Source organism: Mercenaria mercenaria, chromosome 15 (genome assembly GCF_021730395.1).
Source record: "Mercenaria mercenaria strain notata chromosome 15, MADL_Memer_1, whole genome shotgun sequence".
Classification (NCBI taxonomy): Eukaryota; Metazoa; Mollusca; class Bivalvia; order Venerida; family Veneridae; genus Mercenaria; species Mercenaria mercenaria.
Window position 1 is genome coordinate 33,374,157 of NC_069375.1, and position 25,672 is coordinate 33,399,828.

A 25,672-nucleotide genomic window follows, 5' to 3' on the forward strand; every position below is an offset into this window, starting at 1 on the left:
AATTACATTATTGACCTCATTAAATTTGCCTGTGAATTAAATTGACTTCGATAGCGGGGTAAGAGGGTTAGAAAATGATATGTTTCATGCTAATGGCCGCATTTGATGATGACTTCATATAATTTTATAAGGACAAATGAAAGGCCAATAAAAATACTATTTTTGGCTCAATGATATGCATTGTCGTGCTATCTTAACATTATGATCACGGTGTAAAAATGCTAAATGAAGCTTTAACAAAATGAACAATAAAACATTTTTTTTCTCAAAACCTGTTGGCAAAACGACGTTCGCAATGATGAAAAACATAACATTTTCCTTTCTTTAATTGTCATGGACCGGGAATGCAACATCTGTTATAGATATTTTTGATTCTATGCTGCAGTCCTAAATACTGTAGATAAAGTTTCATAAAAGCGATACAAAAACATACGCAGTTTAACCGTGTTATCATTTGTAAGAAGTTATTTGCAGTACGTTTAAAATGAAGAAGTTTATTTACCTATTACTTAACACGTGTATCATCTGTAGTTGTGGTAACAGCATGCGAAGTGTGGATAATGTTTCTGAGGCATTAAGTGGTAGCAGCGTGCAAAGTGTAAATGATATCTCCGAGGCATTAAGTGATAACAGCGTGCAAAGTGTGGATGATGTTTGTGAGGCATTTAACAAGCGTATGTTAGATATGGAAAGGAGACAAAGTGTATACGAGAAGAAAATTAAGGAATTGGAGACGAGGTTACTAAACCCTACAGGTAAACGTTGGCTATCTGAAAAGGTATTAATGATTAAATGTGGATCTTTAATCTAGATCTAACTTATATATGATACACACGAAGCATGCCATCTTTTACGACTTCGATCTGTTATTGACTTACCATATAAACCGCAATAAATACTAAGTATCAAAGCTGATACTATTTTAAAATGGTGTCATTTTTCGTCGTTTTTGTTAAAACAACTCAACAAAGCGAGTTGTAAAAAATGTATATAAATAAATACAGACATTTATTACAGCATTTCGATAAGTGGCTCTCCTTCTGTTAAAAGTTTTGAATTATAAACATTTAAATACATCATACACGTTATTACCAGCAGCTAGCGGAATGAAATGGAATCTGTATTGATACATGTACAATCATTAATTAATTGGGAGTCTGCATCTAGTATACTCCTTTAGAGCCTCTATAAGATTTCTTTTATAGAAACTCTTACGCTTTCTTGTTGTCTGCTGAAAAAGTGCAGTTCAGTATCTGTTTAGTATATTGTTACAAAGTGGAAATTTAAAGTTATTAGGCGTTGCTCCTCCAATTCGTCTCGGTAATATTTCACTGAAATGTTCCTAGATGAATATAATTATGAGATTTTAAATGCGGATGATTCATACTCATAAGGTGTCGTTTTGGCTCGAAAGTAGCTAGGTTGACTGATATATATAAAGTTAAAATATATTCAATGCAAATGCGTTTCTGTCAGTCATTCTTTACATATAGACCGTATAAAATTTTTATACGAATTATATTATTGACCTCAATAATGCGAAAATAAGACGACCTGTATTGTGGTACTTGAAAGCTTTCCTATTTTCCTTCTTTTAAATTTTAATTTCTGCAAAAGCCCCCATGTAGATTCAACCAGACGTGAGGTCATCATAACTTGGTTATGGTCTATACAAAGAACTTGGATCATGATAAAGGAAGATCCAGCTGCCACTAAGGAAAGACCTCCGACCTTCTGAAGTAAGCTTGATGGTTCCTTCGGAATGAGCCACATGTAACCAACAACGGAGGTTCGGTGCTTTCAGATCTGAAAAGGACTACATACTAGTTAATCTAGCATATGAATTCTGCCAAATCCGTTTTAATCTTTGAGCAGTCGTGATTTTCTCTTATTCTCCGTTTCTGTAACAATAAATGTTTTTATCAATCGTCTATTTGTTTTATATTATTGCAGTCTGACGGTAAATGTCGCGGGATCCAAGAGATGGCGCTATTCGAAAATACTATGTTTAGTTTTTCTACTCCATTGTTCCATGAGAGTGGAGATATAATGAGGTTCAACGTAACTATTTTGTAATGGTAACTACAAATAGGTCAGAGAGCAATAAGCTCAAAATTACAGTGTTGTTCTGGATTTACTACATTAGGAATACTGCAAGTGCCGTTGTAATGTTAAAGATTTGGTTCGGCTCTATGGGACTGACATATCGCTTATCGCCTCGTAAAAAGTGTCGTTCGATAATACGATGTGGCCGAAAACACGAGGCTACGACGTCCCTAACAGCTTTCCTTCCATAGCATTCGCACTGGGCTTCTTAAAACCTGCAATGATTTTATCTGTTATTCAAAATAGACATGATTTTATTGTATGAACACATAGTCATGTCATTCCACACATGCAGGCACGCAAGAACGCAGGCACGCACACACACACACACACGCACACGCGCGCGCACGCACACACACACACACAAGAAAAAAAACACGTCTATGAAAAATCTATAATTAACAGACCAAATTGTAACACTTCATTCTATTCTTATCAAAACATTTGCTTTCTTCTAGACTGTATTTTTTTTGTATTTGGCAAAATCACGTGACGTTCCAGGGCACTATTGCATTGAATGCGGTTCTTTGAAAAACTTTTGATGAGGGATATGTGGTCCAACTGACAATATTTATAAAGATTCTATTTTGTCTGGTTTAGTCTTGCTGTTGTTGAATAAAAATGCAAAGCAAACATTGAATGTTGACCGTTACTGCGGAAACACCAGGGATTATCATCCTTACCGCTGTCCTAATCGCAAATACTCTGAAATCAGCTTATTTCGCGGGCATGAAATATCATTGTTGTCGCACATCACAGTTCCGTCATCATTTCAATATATGCATTAGACCGCGTAAAGTTGTTATGCATCCTTTCATATGGAACTTTATATAGATAAATTGCAGTTTTGAAGCCACGTTCCGTGTTGAAATGGGTTACTGAAAAGTTTAAATTAGACATAAGGACAATGCAGTGACTGATATTTTGTGTACTTCTTGTCTCAATTTGCAATTTTCTTTCAAACGTTTTGTTAAAAATGATACAAACCAATGCAATATCCTTTTATTTTTTCATTGGTACAGAACTACACTTGAATGTGAAAGAATTTGAATCATAAATATTATAATATTCTATCCAAAATATACTTCACTAAATATGGAAATGAATCTTAATACATACAGATATACGTTGTACCCCAATAAATATAACTTACTTGAAATATTTGAATATTTTCCACCATAGATATCGCGACGTCACGACACAATGCACGTGACATTACACGGGGTATAATAGGTATATTTGGATAAAAGAAATGAAAATCATATTCACAGAAAAAATTGTTTGTTTTACAAAAGTCAAAATAATCGAAATATTCATGAACACTTTAATTCATATTTTCACCGGTGGCTGTACCACAAGTGAATATAGTGTTCACTTGGTGAAATATATTTCAGTCTTACACTGAAACAAACAAATATCTTCTGTATATGATTCCATTTAAAATGTTTCTTAGGACCTTTTCCAGTTCTCTTTATAATTTATGTCAATACATGTATTTGTGATAAGTTATGCTTTGCTTCTCACAATGCTTACCTTGACTGTTATGTCGTACATGTTTATCGATATCGGAAGAGTAAGAATTTATATCAATTTTCAGTTCGAAAAAGATCAGTGGCAGATCAACATGTTGCCTTTTCTACGATTTTAACAATCAACGAGGACCATATTGGTTTAGGCCAAACAATAAAGTTCTACAAAATTATACTCAACGATGGGGCAAGATACAGCAAGTATTCTGGAACATTCACTGTACCGGTTGCTGGGGTAATACTTAAAATATGTATGGTCAAAAAACAATCATTAGCTCTAGATAGAATCAAACTTTACTATAACAGATATCTTAATTGGGAAAGCATGTGAAAAGAACATAATTAATAATACAGACAGGTGTTAAATATGCATACTGATTTGCAGGTGTATATCTATTCAAACTGTTTTGCAGGTTTACATTATTCCATATTATTACAAGATTCCAGATATAAATCGCCAGTCTAAAGTTTGTGCAATGACCGGACTGCATTTAAAACTTGTTTGCTTAGTTTAGAGAAAATAATGTTAGAAGTTTGATTCCGATGTCATAATAATTACTACTGAATGCTTAGATCGTCAAAAGGCAAATCGTTTTTCCCCGAGGTCCTACGGTCTGTATGTTTCATACATTGTAGAGGTGTTCATGTTTTCGTACTTCTTTCTAATCTTAACCCTAATCATGCAGGGTTTTATAGGCGTTATCAAGGTTTCATACTTTTTGCAGTACAATTTTTCATATTTGTTTCAGGGGTACATGTTTTCATACTTTTTTGCACACACGGGTGAGCCTGGCAAAACATGGTTAGAACTTATGCATAATGGAAAGAAGGTAAATGCTGGCGTAAGCGATCCCGCTCATGTCTATCAAGATTTGCAAGGAGGAAATACAGCAATCATAAGAGCACAAGTGGGTGATGCGATATGGATGGAAGCTTTCCATGAAAATGACGCTACATTATATGGAACAGTTGGTTTTTCATCATTTTCTGGTGTTTTATTGTATTAGAGTTTGTTTAAAAAATGAAAGATGGTCAGATGAAAAGCGTTTAGTTTGCCAATGTGTAAACATGTAATAAAGAAAACTTAATACAATTTTATCAACTTTTTTATTATTTTCATATTCCAGTAAATCTTTATACAGAATGTTGAAATGACTTGATACTAAAATCGAGGCTTAAAGAAATGGAAACTATCATAATGATTATTATTCCAACTGATTCATTTATACGATATATTACATGAAAAATAACAGTTTTATTCTGACTATACATATTTGTAAAATATATCATTATTTCTATAATAGTTTTACTTTACATTAAGTGTTTGTTTAAAGCGAATGAAAGCTTGAATTTTGTCTAGAAAGCCATTAGAATTCATTCCAATGACAAAATATTTATTCTTCAGTAGAATGTTCGGTTAACTATTCTTGTTCCTTTTCAATAACACCTTTTCCAGTCCCATCATCGGCGACTCGAACGCCAGTGATATAATGAATGCGGCAGCGTAGGATATACACAGGTTACCAAGGAAAAGATAGATCTGAAAAAGTAAATATAACTCAGTAGCTTGCTGATGCAATCAATTATTTGAAATATATATATATATATATATACATTAATTGTTTAGGATAATAATATGTACAGTAACAATACAAAATTGCAATAGATAACTAGCATTATAATAGTATATCATCAAGAAACTATATATTTAAACAAAGAATAAGTGAGTAAATGTTTTTATCTTGCCACCTACAAGTTTCTTGCATTTCTATTGGTCAACAGACGTCACGTAGAGACAGGATATATTCCATATCCTGCGAGTCCATTTAAGATATGAATTTTGCTTAAAACAAAATGGCTGCCGCATCGCAGGCGAATTGAATCATGTCAGATTATTAATTAGCTCCAGCGATAGTATCGTTTCCTAGAGTAAATTACTGTTTTCTTGCCGTTTTCATTCCACTTAGTTTAGGCTCATGATAATTGTTAGCCGTAAAAGCGGAATAACTCTGTATGGGAGACACGGACGTTGTAATTTTGTTTAAGTCAAATCATCGTAAAACAAAGGAATTGAAATATCTGTTACTCAGCAGTTTGTTTTAGGATCATTTAATCTACGTACAGATAAATGATTTAACAGGAAACGGGATGAAAGCCGAAGTTTCAAGATATTTGTAACATCGTGAAATATGGTGATTTTCGAAAGGATGGAACAGAAATCTGATTGTATTTCTGATATAAACCAGTTCATAACCTGTGTAAATGAGCTTTTGTGTTTTGTTATTTAATCAAAATACAGGCCATTGTGCAATTTATGGCTGGTGTAAATCAACTATAAACAAAACATGATGACCAAACAATTGATTGCAGGATGCCAGATGCAGGTTGCACTGTAAGTAGCTTTGTTAATTTACAAAATGTGTCGGTTATGGCATGTAAGTAAAGGATAGTCGGCAAAATAAAATCGCCCTCGCCTGACAGCGTATATCCAACAAGCAGTGTACTAATACAACATCACCTATAAACTTGGATATCTTCAATCGATTCTACACAATGCATTCATGTTTGTTGTTCCTGAGTACAATACAGTTTGGTTTTTAAAACAAACGTATTTTCATTCCGTTATTGATAACTTTTTAAGCATCATGACCACGTTTATATTCACGTATCTATGCTTTTGTAAGAATGATGCATATTCTAAGCAATTGAATAAGTTTCGATGACAGTTATACTTTAGCAGTCAAATCTCAAACTAATACTACTGACAAAGGTAAATAGTATGCAGTTTTCTTTCCATACTTGATAAATTTATATTTTACTAAATACATAAGCTGGTGGTTAGGAGTAATACTTCATTTATAATATTGTCTTATTTATTTTTGATCTCAAGAAAGATACATAAAAATTTAGCTATAATTGGATACTATCAAAATAAACTAGTTCAAAATTCGTCGTATAGTAACACATAATTCAGTTGCTGGACACTTTATATAGTTAGGAACGCAAGTGTCCCACAAAGTAAACAAAATGCACATCATATTAATTAGTAATTAAATAAAACTGTTCCGTTTCAAAGGATATGCCATACATTTATAATTGTTTTCTATATACTGACTTGAGCCCATTAATGACTTGACCACATTATCATATTATTGTCCCTTGAAAAATATGACCCGTATTATCTCAAATAGTAATAATGACTTTGCCTATATACTTACTATTTCTAGATCGTACCAATTCATTAGAGTTTTTCTGCTCTTGTAGTACAGGTCCATTGCGATAGGATGAACCAAGTATGCACAATAGGTCAGCCGACTGAGAGGAATTATGCCTTTCCATGACAACAATGCATTTACAGGTCCTGAAAAGTATTTCTGAAACATGTTAGTACTGTCAGATGTGTTGAAATCATTTAAAAATTCAGCTTTGTTAAACGTTCTGTTTAGTATACATTATATTCATTTCTATACCGATATGAATACGAAATGGTACGCAGACATAATGAACAGAATAATTATCGTTATAACACTTTGTCTTATAATTAATACAGAAGTATGTTTAGCAGGCATCGAGATCTCAAGAAACCTTTGCATGATCAACAGGGTTGCTACACTAATTATTTCAGATATTCGTAGTAACTGATGATGCTAACGGTATGTATTGTCGCTAAAAACCAGCTGATATGTTTCACATGTAATTCCGTTGAGATAATAATTATATATGTAATGGTCGTTGCAATACAACCAACCATTTAGCTCCATTAAATTTAAAGTGATTACACACCAAATTTTAAAATTGGTGAAAATAAAGCAGGTATACGGTCGTTCCTTGTGAGATATAAGGTAACAGGCAGATTCTTACCACCATATCCAGTTGCGCACGCAAATATAACCCATGCGACCGCCATTCCCCACGCGGTTCTGAACGACGCATTATAGAACGCCGTGACGTCTTCGTTTAGGTGTTTAGTTCCACCATCGGGTGTATACAGTCCATAGAGAGCTAGCATTGCAAACGTGGTGGCAACAGCCCAGCCAAACATGTTAATAACCTATGTATAACACACAAAAAGTGGCATTAAGTATAAATTAATAAGCAATGTAGTTCCTTCTTTTATCCCTAAGGTAGTTTAATTATAATTATGTGATTAATCGAAATTGTCGTAAATTGAAAAACAAAACACATGCAGGTTTATAATTACACTGTATATAGGCTACCGGAAAGAGGTAAGACAAATCAATTTATAGATGTAACGTTTGGAGGCATCTGTTTTGTTTAAACAGTATTTCTAAGGTGTAACTATGGCTTGATAATGTAAGACTTTCAGTTTTCTTATTTTGGGAAGTGTACAATTACTGCAAATGGACAGGAATGAAAAACTCATATAACTAACATGTTAATACTCTTCCTAATATATTTACATGTACCTTTTCTCATTGTAGACGACACTAGCAAACATAATCAAAATTATGATATAGGTCACTAAATATGCATATGCTCCTATAAGCATTAAGTTTTAGTATATAATATTTATCCCTTTTAATTTCCAAGACAAAGATATATATATATAATATTCTAAAAAAAAAGACAAAAAAATACTAAACTTGTTTTCTACCTTCGGCATTTTGACCTTGCAATTTGTTTTGTACAGTAGGAAGCCAGTGAAGAATCCGACAACATATGGAGCAACTCGAGTATATGGCTTGATGTACAACTTGTCGAAATTATCATTGTTTTCAACACTGTAAATTGAAGGATAAAAAATACAAAAATAATGAGTCTTGAATCTTTTTACAGAGTAACACGGCTTGCACTAACGTTGTTTAGGCGTTTAAAAAGGCAGCATGATTCTTATCTAACGAAAAAATAACACCAGCGCTGAAGACGTCCACTACAGCAAGTAAAACTTGTACCTTTTTCAAAGTGATTGGTTTTGGAAATAACACCACCGCTGATAGCGTAAACTAGACCAAGCAGCACTTACCCCATTTCAAAGTGATTAGTTTTGGAAATAACGCCTGCGCTGATGAAGCCGACTAGAGCAAGTAACATGCAAGACATACTTCCTAGGAGCGGTGAACTGAAAGAACATGGTATGCGATTAATATGTTTACAACCTTCATTCGTCCTCAGATCTGTATATTGTATTAGATATTAAATGTATAAGTTTTAATTACTCAATTTCTACGGTAGTTCGATATTCATTTCAAATGGTTTAAAAATTCCTGATCGCGACGTGATTTACGTCGTTTTACTCTTTAAAGATATTAATACTGCGAAGCATTATTCGCCTGCAGGAGTGTAGAGACGATATGTAGGCTGGTTTTAGAGGGCTAATTATAAGGGTAGATTGACGAGAGCAAGAAGACAAATATAATGTGTTCATATTGTGTCCAGTGGTTGTCTTAACGACTGTTAACATTTTCAGAAGAATTCTTAGCCATTATCTCCCCGTCATATTTGACATGTAAAAGGTACAAACACTTACTAATATAATGGGATCAGCATGATAGGGCTTATCACATAAAACTGCATGTCATTTGCTAAATACCAACTCCAACCCATACACTGTAAGTATTATAGAGAGACTTTTAATTTGTAGTCAACTTTTGATCTGCGTAAATGATTTATAATTCGTTGGTCTAATTATGTGTCGATAAAATGTTCTCTAATTTGACATCACTTGTAAAACAAGTACATTTTCTCATCTAATGCTATCCAATGGTTTCCTGTTCAATAATTCTCACCATATTTCCTAGTTTTAATATTTTTCTGTTTAAAATTGCCTGATAATTTTACTAAATTATCAATAATTCTCTTGGACAAAATATGCCTTACAGAAATTTTAGATGTTAAAATGTTACCATTTTGTCTGTTTTAACAAAATTATTGACGTATAGCAGGTTTGTCCACCATGTTTCATTGCATTCATTATCTTCAACACCTTGTTGAGGCCAAAATGGACCATCAGCCCAGTATTTGAATGTCGGTACATATAACATTATGAATAGCATGTACGGTGGTGTAAGTCTGAAGATAAAATGAAATATTAATTAATTGGCATGTTGAATTGTATGTTATCCTTAAAACTGATTGCCATTATCGTTTTTTTTTTTCGTATGTAGCTCTTAATATTTTTCATAGAATGCTTTCATAAAACATTTGGCAAATAGCCAATTCATACATTATCTTACAGTGTGTGTGAATATATAAAACTGATGATTAAGATAGATTTTTTTATCATCAAATCATGTAAAGCATGTGCTATTTTGCACAATTATTTAACAGCATATAAACATGTATATCTTTCAGCAATTTCACATGCTGTTTGTATTCACCATGCGCGAAGATTGCAATTGATTATATAACAACCGAAAGAAGTCCTATACGTTGTCTGGGCCAAGTTAATTGTTCCCATTTGCAAATGTCGGTTTCCGAAGTCAGATTCACAGAAGATAAATTTCGCTTCACTCAGACATTATTGCAACGCAAAGCAATATACGCCCGAAGGTATGAACTTTGACCCCTAAGTGTTACCATGACTTTAAAGCCAGAACATGGGATCTAATGTCGTTTTGATGTGGTGAACATTTATGCGAAATTTCTTAAAACTCCTTGAAGCAGTTCAAGAGTTACAGAGCTGACACGAAACATAGTCATATGACCTTTGACCCCTAAGTATGACACTGACCTCGAATCGAGCCATCCAGAGCTTGCCCTATGCAAGTTGTCTCGATGTGGAGAACATTTGAGTCAAAGTCTCTTCGAAGTCCTTCAGGAAGTTCAGGTATGATTTTTGACCCCTAAATGTGACCTTGAAGTGAGCCATCTTAAACATGCGTTCTGTATGTCGTCTTGATGTGGTGAACATTTGTGCCTAGTTTCTTTAAAAACTTTTCAAGAAGTTCAAGATTTACAAAGTGGACACGAAACAAAGTCATATGACATTTGAGCCCTTAGTGTGACCTTGACCTTGAAGCTATACAAAACACGCGCTGTGTACGTCGTCTCGATGTGTTGAACATTTGTGTCAAATTTCTTCGAAATTCTTTAAGGGTTTCGAGAGTTACAGAGTGGACACGAAATTGCTAACTGACGGACGGACAGGCGAAAGAACATTTGTTTGGTACTGATGACAATAGGTAACGGAAAATTCTATTCATTCCGTACTGTTTATTGGGTACTTTCTATCGATTGTTGGGTACATTATAAGAAAAGAAATACCCAACAAAGTTCCGTTTGTAAGAATGCTCAGACGGACGGAGAGACGGACGGACAATGGGGGTATGAAATAATACGTCCCTTCACGCGTATATAAAAAAGGCATGTAACAGTTTTTTAAACATGGTGAAGTACATATATGGTGTTGAACTAAACTAGTCAAAAGTGAAGCCCGTTTATAAGTACCTATTCCACAATATAAAGGGCATGTCAAATAGGATGACACTTGTTTGCGAAAGATATTCTTGTTGAATCTATTGTTTAATTTGTTTTTGAAGAATAACACTGTCTTTAGATGACCTTCTAATGTTATGTCAATGTAAAAGCGTAATACAAGCCTTAATTATTTCAAAACAGTTGAGTACCAGTAAATTATCAATTGTCATTCATTTATCAATTTAAAGACCTGCTCCAGTCCTACCGTTTAACCTTAAATTGTCACCGAAAAAGCATGAAAATTAAATGTCACGGACTATTAACAGTGGCGCCTGTCAAAATAGAGTCTATTTTATATAAAATTCTTTATAAAATACCTGAGGTTTTGCGTGGTAAAGTGTGGCGCGTGGTAGTTATCTGTTACCTATTGTAATCATGGGTTGCATACACACAATAGAAATTGAATAACCGCGGAGCGGGGCTTTAAGAAAGTAGTACGCCTGCATTTATCACACCATATTCCTACGCAGTGGTTTTCTCATACAGTAAGTATATCTCTGTCATCACAAACAACTTTATAAGGAAATTGTTTTATTTATAAAACATATTTTATATCGTTTGACATCAGAGTTAGGTTGATGGAACTGTTTTGGGTATGTGTAGATGACATAATGAAAATTGTAAATCAGAAAATAATGTCTGAATGCTTTTGCAATGGTCATGTGATTTCGTTGTCACGTGGTGTTTGTGATGGCAGTCATTTATGTAGCGACAGGGAAGGTAACCGTTGCGGAAATATGTAAATGGTAAAATTTATATCCATAGATCGAATAGGATGAGTTATTTTTATCTGGATATCATAATCAAACGACACGGATAATATTTATTCACGAATATTACCTCCAGAATCTATGAAAGTAAAACATAATCCAGTTAAATTTACGTGCTCCTCCTCGCCTCTCCATTTCACGCAGAGATAGGTATGACACCAACAACCCACTGAAACATAATTATGACAATTAATGTTAGATACTGTAATTGATTGGTTGAAAAATGTTTAGGGGAAACCCGTAAGAGACAATGTGTCATAAAAGGTAATGTTTACAATTTAAGAATGTTAGATGTAAAATTTGGAATTCTGGCTGAATGCATGCGATTTTAATTACCACTTTAGAATAGAAGGTGTCGGTGAGCATTTTGCCTTTAAGTTTAAATAGAAAAGGACGCAGATATGTTTGAAGACAAACTCTAAAAAATAGATTGGAATAGTCTATATTAAAATTGGTGTTTTTAATATTTGACATGTTATCGTATTGAAATAATAAGTAAACAATTTAATGGTCATCTTACAATTTTTGGGAATGTGACATGATCATTTCTTATAATGAAAGCCTATGGAAAATCAATAGCAGTGTTTGACCAATAAACTATTTTAAACTTTGCTCGTACGTTGTTAACTGTACACATGATTAGAATTGGAACTGTGATGTTTCTCAAATATAAATTGTTTGTGTAACTACTAAAATATTGTGTACGCATTTGACTTGTAAATAATTAATTCAACCTGTTGATAAATACCTTAACACGAAGAATGTATCAACCGCTACAGTCGCATTCGAAATTGCTTGAAAGGTGAAACGCTTGTAGAGTTGTGGCAGATATGTTGCTGCATTCTCTAGAAATATAGAAATACATTAGAATTTTACTAATTAAATCGTCTTGGAAAAAGGAGGAATGCTGCAGAGGGCTTGTAAAGAAACGAACTTAAAACTTCGTAATCAGTTTGGTATTTTCGTAATATGAAAAGTTTTATAACATCATATCCGTATTTCAGAAGTCACGTACATGTTAAGCAATGTATCCTCAAAATTCTTAAAAGTACAGTTTTGAACAAAATAGCTGTAAGGTCTCTATTAATGCGAGGATTAGATATAAAGATAAAAAGATAACCGCTGGCAACTATATAATGACTACAAGTTAATTTCTAACTATACTATAAACCCGGGTTCACACTAGAAACCATTTCTTAGACTTTAAAATCATATTTTAACTTGCATTGATCTGACGTCTCATTTTTACGGTTCCCACTTGTAAAAAAAGTGGAATTGACCAAAACTTAGGCAATATACTTCAACAAAAACAATGTACTTCGATGTTGAAATTCTTTACAAATGTATGTCCTATGATAAATAATAAAGAGCAGCTACTATGTAGACAGGAGTTTTCACAAACAGAGACATAACAAAAATAGTTTGTACATCTAATTAACATATATGCTCTGACTACTATATTTTTGGCTCTTTAAAGCTTAAAATTGGTGTTTACGTTTGTCACGGAATGACTATTTTTGGTGTTCTTACAAGAGTTTATCCTGCCAACGAACGCAAACATTGAATATATACATTTGATAATTAAATTGTGTTGAAACAAGGTACACTGTGCGCTAACTGAATGTCTTTCCTACTAAAAGTTAAAAGTATTGCCAAAGGTCCGAAGGTCAATAAATTTGACTACTGACCGTCAAGCTATTCAATGAGTGGTTTATTATATGACATTAGAAATCAATTTTCACTGATTTATTTTTACACTTTGACCTTTTATCTCAGCAAACATGGGTGAAACAAAGTCCTGTCATACAGCACAAACTATAGTCCGGTGACTTTTCACAAGGAGTAATGACTGAATGTGTACTTACCGACTTGTGAAAGCCCAAAGAAATACGAGTGACCTAGAATGACCCAGGTCATACTAATGAATCGGATACCATTCACACTGGTCAGAGTAGCTGCAGGTTGGTTTGTATTCAGAATTTTGGCAGCGTTTGTATATACAGAGAAGGACAGAAGAAGTCTTCCAAAGATACCTGGATAAAAGTATTGCTTCTATAGTAATGCATTCAAGTTCTTTCTGACATTACCTAGTATGTTTCCTAAACTGAAGCTTTTTCTTGATTTTATAGGATTTTAATTAAAATTATTGCTTTTCATGTAGCACATATTGCAGTATATAAGAGTGATAATTATATTGAACTGCTTTACGTAATTGCATTTGATGACACATCGTACACTTTTCTGTATGTTTTTAGTTTTGGACTCGCTTTCTTACATGATATATTAGGTAGTTACATCAAATTGTCAGACATACTAGATATTAGCATAATCTGAAAATCAGAAAAGATCCCCAAGATCACAGATCAGATATCAATAATATCATTTAAGGACGATTTAAAATGGTCACCTAAAATTTCATATATAATATAGCTTTAGACCTGGAATCTGTTGACTGAAATTCTACAGGATGGTTTAAAATCGTTAAGATAAAAGCCGATAGATAATGATCACAAGGTCATACGTAATTAATTTGCTACTTTAGGACTTTTCAAAGTGGCAACGATACTAAAATTGTGGCAGAATTTGGCGTGACAAATAGGTGAATGATACATGTATATGTTTTACTTTTAATGTCGTAATAGATAGAATAAAGAGGTTAAAAAAGCTATAAAACACTATCATGGTAAATTTGTAATATGTTATGTTAGAATATATGAATTATTATAAATGTGAACTTAGCAATTCATAAGATGGCATTAGTTCTGTTAACTGTTAGCATTTTATCATTTTATTCAACTCGTTTAATAATAAAATTCAATATGAAAAGACACTCATGTAATATCCGCTATGTAAAACATAGGTTATAACTTTATAACCACAGTCCAAACTGTGGCAAGAGGACTAATTAAAGCAAGCAAGCAGATGCAATTCACTTAAGACGTCAGCAAATGTCTAATGAATCTCAACGGTTCTGTCTTCAGTTGGAAGAAAGAAAAACTTCATTGGCGACTGCAAACAACGCGTTTCTGTTGAGGAGTCCACGTGACAGAATCCGTTGGCATTTCAATGGTTGCGAATCCATTTGTTAAAAAAACAAACTCTGAGCGTTCATTACAAAGGACAGAGACTCTTTAAAAGTTATAGCCTCATTTACAAAACCATAAATACAGTCAATGATGCAGTCAAACTTCAAGAAGATCTTCCGACATTTTGAAAAGTGGTTATATTACTGGTAAAAATCACAACAGTCAGAATATCAAGAAGAGACACCCTGTTAAAGTCATCTGCTATCTACATGATTACAATTTAGACATTGACTGCGGTGGCAATATCCTAACAAGGACAATAACCGAGCTAAAATAAAATGATTACTTTTGAAACGGAATATTGAAACGATACAAAACTACGCATTTCTTACCCTTTCATACAACAACAAAATATAGCTACATTTATAGTATTTATACATGTATGTTTTAATATACTTAATTACTATGATAACACGTATTAAATTATATAAAATATACCCCCTACAAAGGAGCTTTTGTATATCGGACTAACCAAGATTTTTTTTTTTTTTTTACATTAAAAATAGATCAATGCAAAGAAATTTTATTTCAAAAGTTTTCGATGACATACACAAATCTGTGTACATGCAAACACAAACAAATACCTATATAGGTGTTTTCCTCTGCCAGAACCATTGTAAACAAGCTTGAAAATCTTACGTTATTTACCAATGAACGCTAACTTTTAAAGTTTACCTGGTGTGTAATAGGAATAAACAGGTTCCTGTCGATAAGATCTGCTTTCCTTTCCGATTATATCGCCATGAACAGAGGTTTCCTTGATATTATGGCCATTTCGAACATTGCCGTTGACCTTGCGATGACCAGTTGATCCATAATCGTTTCCATTCTGCTACGAAATTAAAATTTTAAGTAAAGGGTCATCATTACATAGAGAATTTTTTGTCAGTTAAGTTGTTTCAGTAAAATGGAATTTTGTACAAACATATTGCTTTAATACTGGTTTGGCAACATTAACAGCGATTAATTTCCATTTTTTGTAAATCGCTTATAGCTAATTTGGACATCTCCAGTTACACATACTGTATGTATTTGTTAAGCTTTTAGTAACCTCTTTACGTTTTATTACATCTCATTTTGACAGATTTTCTACCTTTTGACTAAATTAAATGTTTGCTCGGACTCGACGAGACCATTTGTTCCAGTTATCGTTTTTTGAAGCAATTGAAAATTATACATCATATAGGGATTTCGCTGGGACTTGACGATGAGTTCGAGCGAGAGTTGTGTTCCAGTTATCCGAGTTCGGGTTAACGAAGTTCAGTTATACCGATATTTAGCCTATTTCATAATTCACAACAAACAGCAATACAAACTATCAGGTGATAAGTTTTATTTCGAAATGTTTTACATTTTAGATATCATTTAGTGGGACATGCAACGAAGTCATCATTAGAAATATAGCAATTTATATTAAAAGATAAAATAATATGCTATCATTTGTTTAAATTTACATTTTAATGTGTTTGATACAAAAAAAAAAAAACATCAAAATTCTTCCTATTTCGTTTCAATTTCATCCGCGTGACATATTTATTGACTAAAAACGTGCTGTTGCAAAATTATACGAATTCCTAAAGCGAAACGAACACCGCCAACTAAAGAAGCAACAACAAGTGAAATGAGCAATTACAGCTATAAACTAAGCGTATAATTAACAACTAAGGGAGCAATGTCCAAACTAAGTGGCAATAACAAACTAAGTGAGAAAAGACCAACTGAGGGATGCCTAAAATGTGACATGAACTTGCAGGTGTGCAGCTCTAATATAGAAGTCAAAATTAATTACTTGCCATTAAAGGTGCGTAGCCTTTTGATCTTTTTGAAAGAAAATGTTCCACAATGACGTCATAAAGTGTCGCTAGTAAAATGATCGTCCCAAAAACACCACAAATCACACTGAAAAAGGTAAATGCACACAGTTTCGTGAAATTATCAGGTCATGTATCACATTATAGACAGAAATATATATTGATAATTAAGATAGCATTCGTTCATTCTGTAGCTGATTGCTTGCAGATGTTTTATCGGTTACGAACAATAATATATATAATACTAGTTCTTTTTTCAATATAAATAATCTAACCTTCAATAATGAATGAACTTTTTCGAACTCTTGACAATTTGTGATATGTTTTTCGCGATCTTAGATGGTGGCGATGATTAAATAGTGGAACGCCTCTTCCTTTATGTTTGTTTTCCATTCGCTTATAAAATTGCATAATTCAAACATAGATCTTTTTCAAAAATATTATGCAATTAACAGCTATAAGCGGTGCAGCCTGTTATAGGTGTTTTTAAGTATAAATGACGGATAAATTTGTTAATAATAAATATTCAAATGTAAAAACGTGCAGCAGATATATGGAATAAATAGGCGAAAGCCAGGGTTTTCGTTTTTTCTCCAAATTTACAAGGGAAATACATCATTACAAAGAATTATTGGTTGAAAGTAGACATGTGCTTAAATGTTACAGATAACACACAGTCATTCAAATATTTAGGTCAACCCATGTTTACGTCATAAACTGACTCATCTATTTGTCACAAGGTCCATCAAAAGATTTGCACATAAGCTGCATTTAGTGGGTCCCTGTGATAGACAGTACCTCTATCACCACTTTGTTTAGTGCTTACTTAAACCGAGACGATCATTTGGTTAATATCAATATACGGTTTGTCTTTAAAGAAACCTGATCACGTAACACTTACATAACAGTGATAGCTTTATCGGAATATTCTAGTGAGTTTTCCTTGCACAGGCAGCCTCCTGGATTAAATGGTTTCCCTTGAGACAGCAAACTTTGAACTGAAAGATTAAAGCAATGCCGACCACAATGTATTTTCTCAAAATAACGGTGTTAATCTTACTCATGGTAGCTGCAAACTAAAACTGCAAGCTCAGCTGTATGTTGTGAGGTGTTGTGTTTTATGTAACAGATTGTACTTTTACACATTATATGAATATATGCATGCGCACGTAACACTGGTTATGCATACATAAACAAAATGATAAAAGTCAGTAAAATCCTTGTACAGGAATAAAATATATAAAAGTTCAATCGCCAGGAAATAACAACAGTAGACTTCTGAGTTTTTTTCTATAATTTTAATTTATATGTAAGCTTTTTTGTTTTTGATGAGTTTTCGCAATTCTTTGAAGCAGATAATACAAGAAAAATAAATCTATTTTCTTAGTAACCTATTTTATGTATAAAAGTATCTTACGTGTTCTCAGCAATGCACTGGTGTCTGCTTCGCTGCACGTATCAGGAAAACACATACCAATTTGAATATACACCTGTTGCGGCTGAAATAGTAAAAAATGAATACAGTTGTAGAAATAAGTCACCCGGAAAATCGGATTTATCTCATGTCAAGATTTTAAAGAGCAAATGTGAAACTGCAAATTTTAGTTTTAATAATTTCATATCTTTAGTTTTAACATGGTCGAGTTAACGATTAATTTCATATCATAAAAATTTAAGATACTTTATATAATTTCATATTCTATGTTGTTTTATTCTTAGACAAGATGTTATACTTCTAGAAAATGCTTGTTTCGTAAGAGCGCTGGAATTAAACCAGGCCATTGACGTATACACTCCCCAACGCAGTTAATTAATATTCATAAGTTACGTAAGACGTACGTCAGTGTGACGTCAATCGATTGCGAAAGCTATCCGCAAATATGGAATTATGGTGTAACAATACGCGCCAATGCGGTTACCGTAATAATTATGAATGAATTTACACCATGAAGAGCGCATTGCTTAATTTGAGCCGTGCCTTGAGAAAACCAACATAGTGGGTTTGCGACCAGCATGGATCCAGACCAGCCTGCGCATCCGCGCAGTCTGGTCAGGATCCATGCTGTTCGCTTTTAAAGCCTACTGCAACTAGAGAAGCTGTTAGCGAACAGCATGGATCCTGAACAGACTGCGCGGATGCGCAGGCTGGTCTGGATCCATGCTGGTCGCAAAGCCACTATGTTGGTTTTCTCATGGCACGGCTCATTTAGTAATCTGTTGTAATTGCATTGCCTAATAAGCTTGCTCTCGCTTATGTTGCTGGGTTACTCTCACGGACGTATGTAAGATTATGCCTACGTCAATGTTAGGAATGTGCTTACGTCAATATTAATCATCGGTATTGCACAATATCTGATAAATAATTCATGAGACACAGCTACATACATTTTGTATAAATACAGCCCTCTCTATGAGTGTTAATAGCATAACTGACAGAAGGGGCAGAATTTGTTGAGATGGGGCAGAATTGGCGGTAGTACGAAATATAGGGGCGTAGGAAATAGAGTACCTGGTGGTACGAACGAAGCATGCACGAATTTACTAAAAACTTGGAACATATTACAGACATTGGAAATATTAGTTTTTTTTAACATTTATTTTGGATGAGAGAAAGCATTCTATGACAAAATTTGTAGAGAAAATGAATCAGACTAAAACTAGAAAACGGGCTTTGCTTATTCATCAAAAGAACTAATAGACTGCGGACGACCCACGGTTTGATTTCCTGCTCGTGACTAGGATCCTCTTTGTTTAGCGGATTACGCTACATAATAAGCAATATAATACCCTTTTAACGATAAAAGACAAATACGATCCAATTAACTAAAGGTAAATGATAAAAAGCTTCTTAAAACATATATACGAGTCTGCCTTACTGTTTTAGAAATCTCTATTTCTACTGTTTTCTTAATCTATAGGTAATAAGATAAAGCTCAAAGCTTGCTGCTAGCTCCTTTGTCTTTTAAAAATGAAAAAAATTCTTTTTGCAACTTAGTTCCAGCACATTTACCTAAGCTTGCTCCTACCAGTGTTGCTAAACTAATATTACTTAAATGTAAATTAAATTACATTTAGCTGTGGTCAGCACTAGTTAGTTTAATTATACTGTTATTCTACCAAACTTGATTACCCTAAAGCAAGGTTTAAAGCACCATATATTTCACACTTCAGTCTGAACCAAAGCATGTTACTTCAAAGCTTATAATTAATCTAAAACTAGCGATATAGAAAGCTAACAATTTGTTGAAAACTATAGTTATGACATAACTTCTTATAAACAGATTATAATTAGCCTTCCTGTTACTGCTTATAAAACGTGTAGCTACTTATTTGTTTCTGTATGAGATACATCATTCAGTGAGTGAATGATTTTTCTACAACCAAACTTTCTTTTATTAAACCTGACAACGTCACGTGAAACTTCGTGACGTCATAAGAGTGATGTTCAAATAAGAAAAAAGAGTTGTAATGAATTTGCATTTACCAATCATTTACTTTTTAACACGCATTTATGCTACTATTCATGCTCTTGTGAGATAGTGTCTTTATTATGGTGGCTGATTTCTGCTATTTCGTGTGTTCGTGTCGGCGAGGCGTAATGTCGAAGTAACGAAAACACAAAAGGTCGAAATAATGCATATTTATTCGTGTCGGCTGGTCGAAATGTCGAAGTAACGAAAACACGAAAGGTCGAAAGAATGCTTCTTTGTCGTGTGTTCACCTTTCGATATTTGAGGCGAATACACGAAGTAACGAAACATTGAAGGCGAAATGACGAAATTTCAGAGGCGAACACACGAACTTTTGTATTAATCACTTTTCGTGTCGGCGGGTATCAAAACTTCGTGTTGTCGCCCTTCTTTGTCGTGTCTTCGTGTATTCGCCTCGAAAGTCGAAAGGCGAACACACGAGAAATAAGCAGTGTTCGACCTTTCGTTACTTCGACCCGCCGACACGAACACACGACAAATGTGCAATTTCGTTCTATCGTGTATTCGCCTTCCGGTAGGCATGCGCATAACAATTACACATATGCTGCTGAAATGAATATGCTATCTAAATAATGTGTTTTACCATTTATAAAATTATATTTGTCCTAAAACGAAAGATAATGATTTATATTCCATAAAGATGTCATTGTGTAGATATTTTATCACTAATATTATATTTGTACATCATACAGTACATTAAGCTTCTGCCAGTCTTACGGGGCATATCATTACGCCGACCTGAACTTTGAATGCTATCTAGATAATGTGTTTTCCATTTATACAAAAAATCTCAATTTATGATAGAAAATGTTTCATATGCAATAAAACATGTCACTATTCAATTGATTCAGTATTGGTATTAAATTCATATATACATTACGACCTATTTTGCGTCATTATTATAGTGTATTAAGACCCTTCACAAAACATTTGTCGTGAGTTCGTGTCGGCGGGTCGAAGTAACGAAAGGTAGAAAACAGCTCAATTTTCGTGTGCTCGCCTTTCGCCTTCCGAGGCGAATACACGAAGTAACGAAACACTGAAGGCGAAATAACGAAGTTTTAATACCCGCCGATACGAAAAGTGATTAATACATCAGTTCGTGTGTTCGCCTCTGAAATTTCGTTATTTCGCCTTCAAAGTTTCGTTACTTCGTGTATTTGCCTCGAAAGTCGAAAGGTAAACACACGACATATAAGCATTATTTCGACCTTTCGTGTTTTCGTTACTTCGACATTTCGCCTCGCCGGCATGAACACACGAAATGGCAGAAATCAGCCACCATACTTTATAGAAGTAGATGAAAAGGAGCATCCTAAGCAGAGTGGTTGATGTTGCCGACATAATCACTTGTCCCTCACCGCTAAAGGTTCATGAATTCCGTTGGATGTAGAATTCTTTCAAGCCAGGAAGCCATCGAGCTGCTTACGTGTGGTTCTCCCCAGGTGTCCGCCCACCAGGAGAGGATTCCGGGAAGTCGAAAAGCCGGGAAGTCGCATTGTGACTTTTAATTGTGGCGGTGTGATATTAAATCCAACGAAACAGAAACAGAAAAACCAGACCAACTATAGAAAATTCGAATGTTTGTAAGCTTAACTAAAACAATGGCAATGACGTCATCATATCGCATGGCACTAAAAACATGCTAGTTTTTTGTTTGATCGTACATACGTATGTCAGAATGATAAATTTTACTCTTTACTTACCGGCTGGATTGGTATATATCCTGTACAATACTTTCCCTTATACGGATGAAGCACAGTGGTATAATTATCATAATATTCTGTCGCTACAACCCCTCTGCATTCCTCCCAGTTACCTATCCATCTAATGTTCCCATCTAGTAAGTCACTGCCTGGCTTTCCCATAGAATCAAACACTGAATAGGGGAAAAAAACAGTGACACATGTAAATTATAACTACTACCATTCAATACACTGCCCATGTTACTCAAAACGGGGAGCATGCTGTTATTTATCTACATATCGAAAGTTCGAGCTGTGTCACTCGCTCACTACCTATAGCTTGTGTGCGGAAGCTGCTATTTATTAAAAAAAAATATAACTTAAAAATAACTGTACTCTAAAACACTGGTTAACTGACTGGCTGCCGTTATAAAACAGAAATAATGTTATTCTAAACTCAGGCATAATTTTGCTGGGCTGAAGTCAAATAATTTATTGTTATCATAATAATATTGAAAACAGCCTATAAAAATTGTCACGTAATAAAACACGTATTGAATGCAGTCAAAACTATTGGTCTTTGTTTTGAATTCAGGCAATAGTTTTGACTACTGACCGACAAACCAAATGTATATAGTCCATATATATCACGAAGTAAGGACGTAACATTTAAGGTCCCTTAGGACGAAATGACATATTTTATGTATTTTCACATTTTATCAGTTTTCAGCTAGATTACGCGATAGTCAAATGAAGGTATTAAGTTTGATATGGTAGAAAAAAGTTCAAAAGAAATAGAACTTTTAAAATCAGCTTCCTACTTACTTCTCACAGCCCAGTCTTCATTTCGAATAAGAGCTTCAATAAAAAGTTTCGTGTTGTTTAAACACAAGCTACTGACTTCGAAAAGCGGGTTGTCTAGCAATCCTGACGACAAGACTTCCTCCGCGCGATTAATGACGTCATCTTTGGTAATAACCAAGCGAGATACGGGCAATACTTTATTCTGTTTTGAGGAATATTTCAAAGCATTGTCTGTAAGTTTCACTGCATGGTTAAGTCTGTTAAAATATCCTACTTTCTGTTCTGTTAAGTCCTGACATGTGTATAGATCCATACAACATGCGGTAAGCAAAATTAATAGTTTGTACATTTTGACAATGTTAAATAGATCTGCTGTTTACCTTGGTATTCTACCACTTACTGAACTATAATTTGTATATTGATATATATTCATGTATTGACATTAGCATCATTCGGACAATATCTATATAGATAATAAATTATCGGCTGATTAAAGTTTGTTTGTAATCGGGTTTTAAAGGATAACGCTTAAACAGTGATAGGAAAGGTTGAAATCTAGCTAATCACGAATCATACTACGTTTCAAAAATATTTTGAAATGAAAGACACATACATGTATTTTTTATTTTTTATTTTCCGTGTGTGATCGAACCATCTTTTGTCATCGCGTAAACATCAGATGCATCACATAAATGTCTTGAGCAATGAAATATATTTTGTCCTAACATATAAAACAACAAATCTTTCTGATTCAATCTAAGGTCTTTTCATTTATGAAAGTGAATTTTCCAACACTTTTCGCGGCCATGTTTAACTTAATCACTGAAAAGTTAGTAATACAGGGACGAATCCAGGAAATTTAGTTTGGATGGGGCGGATTTTCTAAGTGGCACGGCGCATGCCCGCTTCGGAAAATAATACTCAAATGGTGTAACCTGACGTACATTTGACATAGTTTGGACAATGTTATTTGACAAAACATCATCTTTTAATTTGAAGAAAAAGCAATCTGATTATTATAATAAATTGATAGCTTTATGCTGTCTTCTGATACCACATTTCAAACAATTATAATTACAACTAATACATGTATAAGGAAAGCGAGCCAAATTTCTTTAATTAAAATTTGTGATATTTTAATTCTATGCGAACAAAATGTACACATTTATCAGTTCAAACATACCACAGGGTTAAATAATCGTTTCATTCTGTACTAACTTTTCTCAGGAAAATGGAAACACGATTTCGCGTCATTTATATGAGCCACACATCCGCACAGTCTTGTCAGGATCCATGCTGTTTGCTAATGGTTTCTCTTATTGCTACATTAATCACTGCCGACACACTTGACCATGAAAATATCATGACCGTTGAAAAGATAATAATGTTCAAATATTAATTTCTTATTTTCGATTTGTTTTTCATTTCATCAACTACTTCAACTTCAGCATTGCTTCTCTTAAAATACTCAAAAGGATTTCAAAAACCAAAATCTTATAGCAAATGATAAAATAAAGGGTTTATCAAAATATCTTAATGTCAGATACTAGTATAAGAAATGAAAGCTGAAAGAAACAGATTAGCTAGATGACATTTATGAAGTTTAGTGGTTTAAAAAATTCTGCCTACTTATATTAATTTTTATCAAATTTAAAAAGCAGTTTAAGACCCTTTTGTTATGATAGATGTAATGTTTTTGGCACATGAACAAACTAAAGTGTTGACACCATTTGAGAAAGGGACACTTTTGAGTCTTATCCCCTAAACAATAACAACAAAGAAAAGAGTGAAGAAAGAGTAAATAAATGACTTATGGGATGCAGCTCGAACCTTCCCCTACCATCTGAAAAGGTCTATATTGGACCTAAATTGTGGCAATGTGACTTTTAATCTTTCAAAAACAAAACAAATTTGTACAGTGTTTCAATAAGATGATGTGATATAACACTAATAAAAGCGTGTACTACCAGTACGTGCAAAATGGCATACCGCTGCATAAATCGTGCTACATTTAACAGTAAATATGCATTGGTTACTTTATTGTCTAAACCTTTTTCATTGACAATGCAATTTCAGTTACTACCGAAGCAAAATTGCGGAGCAGAATCTGTTACAGACACTTCTCAAGGAGTATCTGACAGGCGACCAGTATACAGTAAATAGTGATCGTTCAAAAACTGTAAATATGAATTCTGCGATAATATTGCATAAATACGGTGGTATGTTTAGGACATGCATTTATTTTTTTTAAGATTAAATTATCTCGTGCGCACTACATCTTATCTCGAGCGCACGGCATCTTATCTTGAGCGATCAACATCTTATCTTGAGAGATCAACAGCTTTTCTCGAGCGATCAACATCTTATCTCGTGCGCACGACATCTTATCTTGAGCGATCAACATCTTACCTTGAGCGATCAACATCTTGTCTTGAGCGATCATCATCTTATCTTGAGCGATCAACATCTTATTTCGTGCATACGAGATCTTTTCTCGAGCGATCAACATCTTATCTCGTGCACACGACATCTTATCTTGAGAGATCAACATCTTATCTAGAGCGATCAACATATTATCTCGAGCGATCAACATCTTATCTTGAGCGATTAATATCTTATCGAGTGCACACGACATCTTTTCTCGAGCGATCCTTCAACTATGTGCACTGCTTTCCCAAATGATGTGATAAACTTGTACATGTACTTGTGGGAAGATTAAATAACGTTGGAATTGGCGGGACCCTAATTAACAACTTGTCCATATGTTTTACTGATGGCCTAAATACACACACAAAGGGCCTTAATATATTTAGATAAGATGTGGTGCGCTTGAGATAAGATGTCGATCGCTCAAGATATAATGCTGTGCGCACGAGATAAGATGTTGATCGCTCGAGATAAGATATCGTGCGCACGAGCTAATATGTTGATCGCTCAAGATGAGATCTTGATC

At 34.0% G+C, this 25,672-nt stretch overlaps 2 protein-coding genes across 3 annotated transcripts; one reads left to right on the plus strand and one right to left on the minus strand.

The window, feature by feature from the left end:
• The first annotated feature begins 455 nt into the window (after positions 1-455).
• Positions 456-4,728, plus strand: LOC123550684 (otolin-1-A-like). The gene is made up of 3 exons (XM_045339115.2): positions 456-755; positions 3,704-3,870; positions 4,385-4,728. Exons 1-3 carry the CDS (start codon positions 485-487, stop codon positions 4,640-4,642), a joined length of 696 nt encoding a protein of 231 aa, XP_045195050.2. The 5' UTR covers positions 456-484; the 3' UTR covers positions 4,643-4,728.
• On the minus strand, positions 4,724-23,182 carry LOC123550667 (nose resistant to fluoxetine protein 6-like). Of its 2 annotated transcripts, none has more exons than XM_053524955.1 (16): positions 22,741-23,182; positions 21,937-22,109; positions 18,157-18,238; positions 17,641-17,737; positions 16,722-16,827; positions 15,604-15,757; positions 13,708-13,875; positions 12,591-12,687; positions 11,913-12,011; positions 9,500-9,665; positions 9,124-9,203; positions 8,620-8,715; positions 8,251-8,377; positions 7,497-7,686; positions 6,854-6,996; positions 4,724-5,175 (listed from the first exon to the last, which is right to left on the minus strand). In XM_053524955.1, the coding sequence occupies exons 1-16, from the start codon at positions 23,066-23,068 to the stop codon at positions 5,053-5,055; spliced, it is 2,229 nt and encodes a 742-aa protein (XP_053380930.1). In that variant the 5' UTR covers positions 23,069-23,182; the 3' UTR covers positions 4,724-5,052. The 2 variants fall into 2 exon arrangements, with proteins under 2 accessions (XP_053380930.1, XP_053380929.1); XM_053524954.1 differs by having other exon boundaries at positions 15,604-15,760.
• Positions 23,183-25,672: the final 2,490 nt, after the last annotated feature.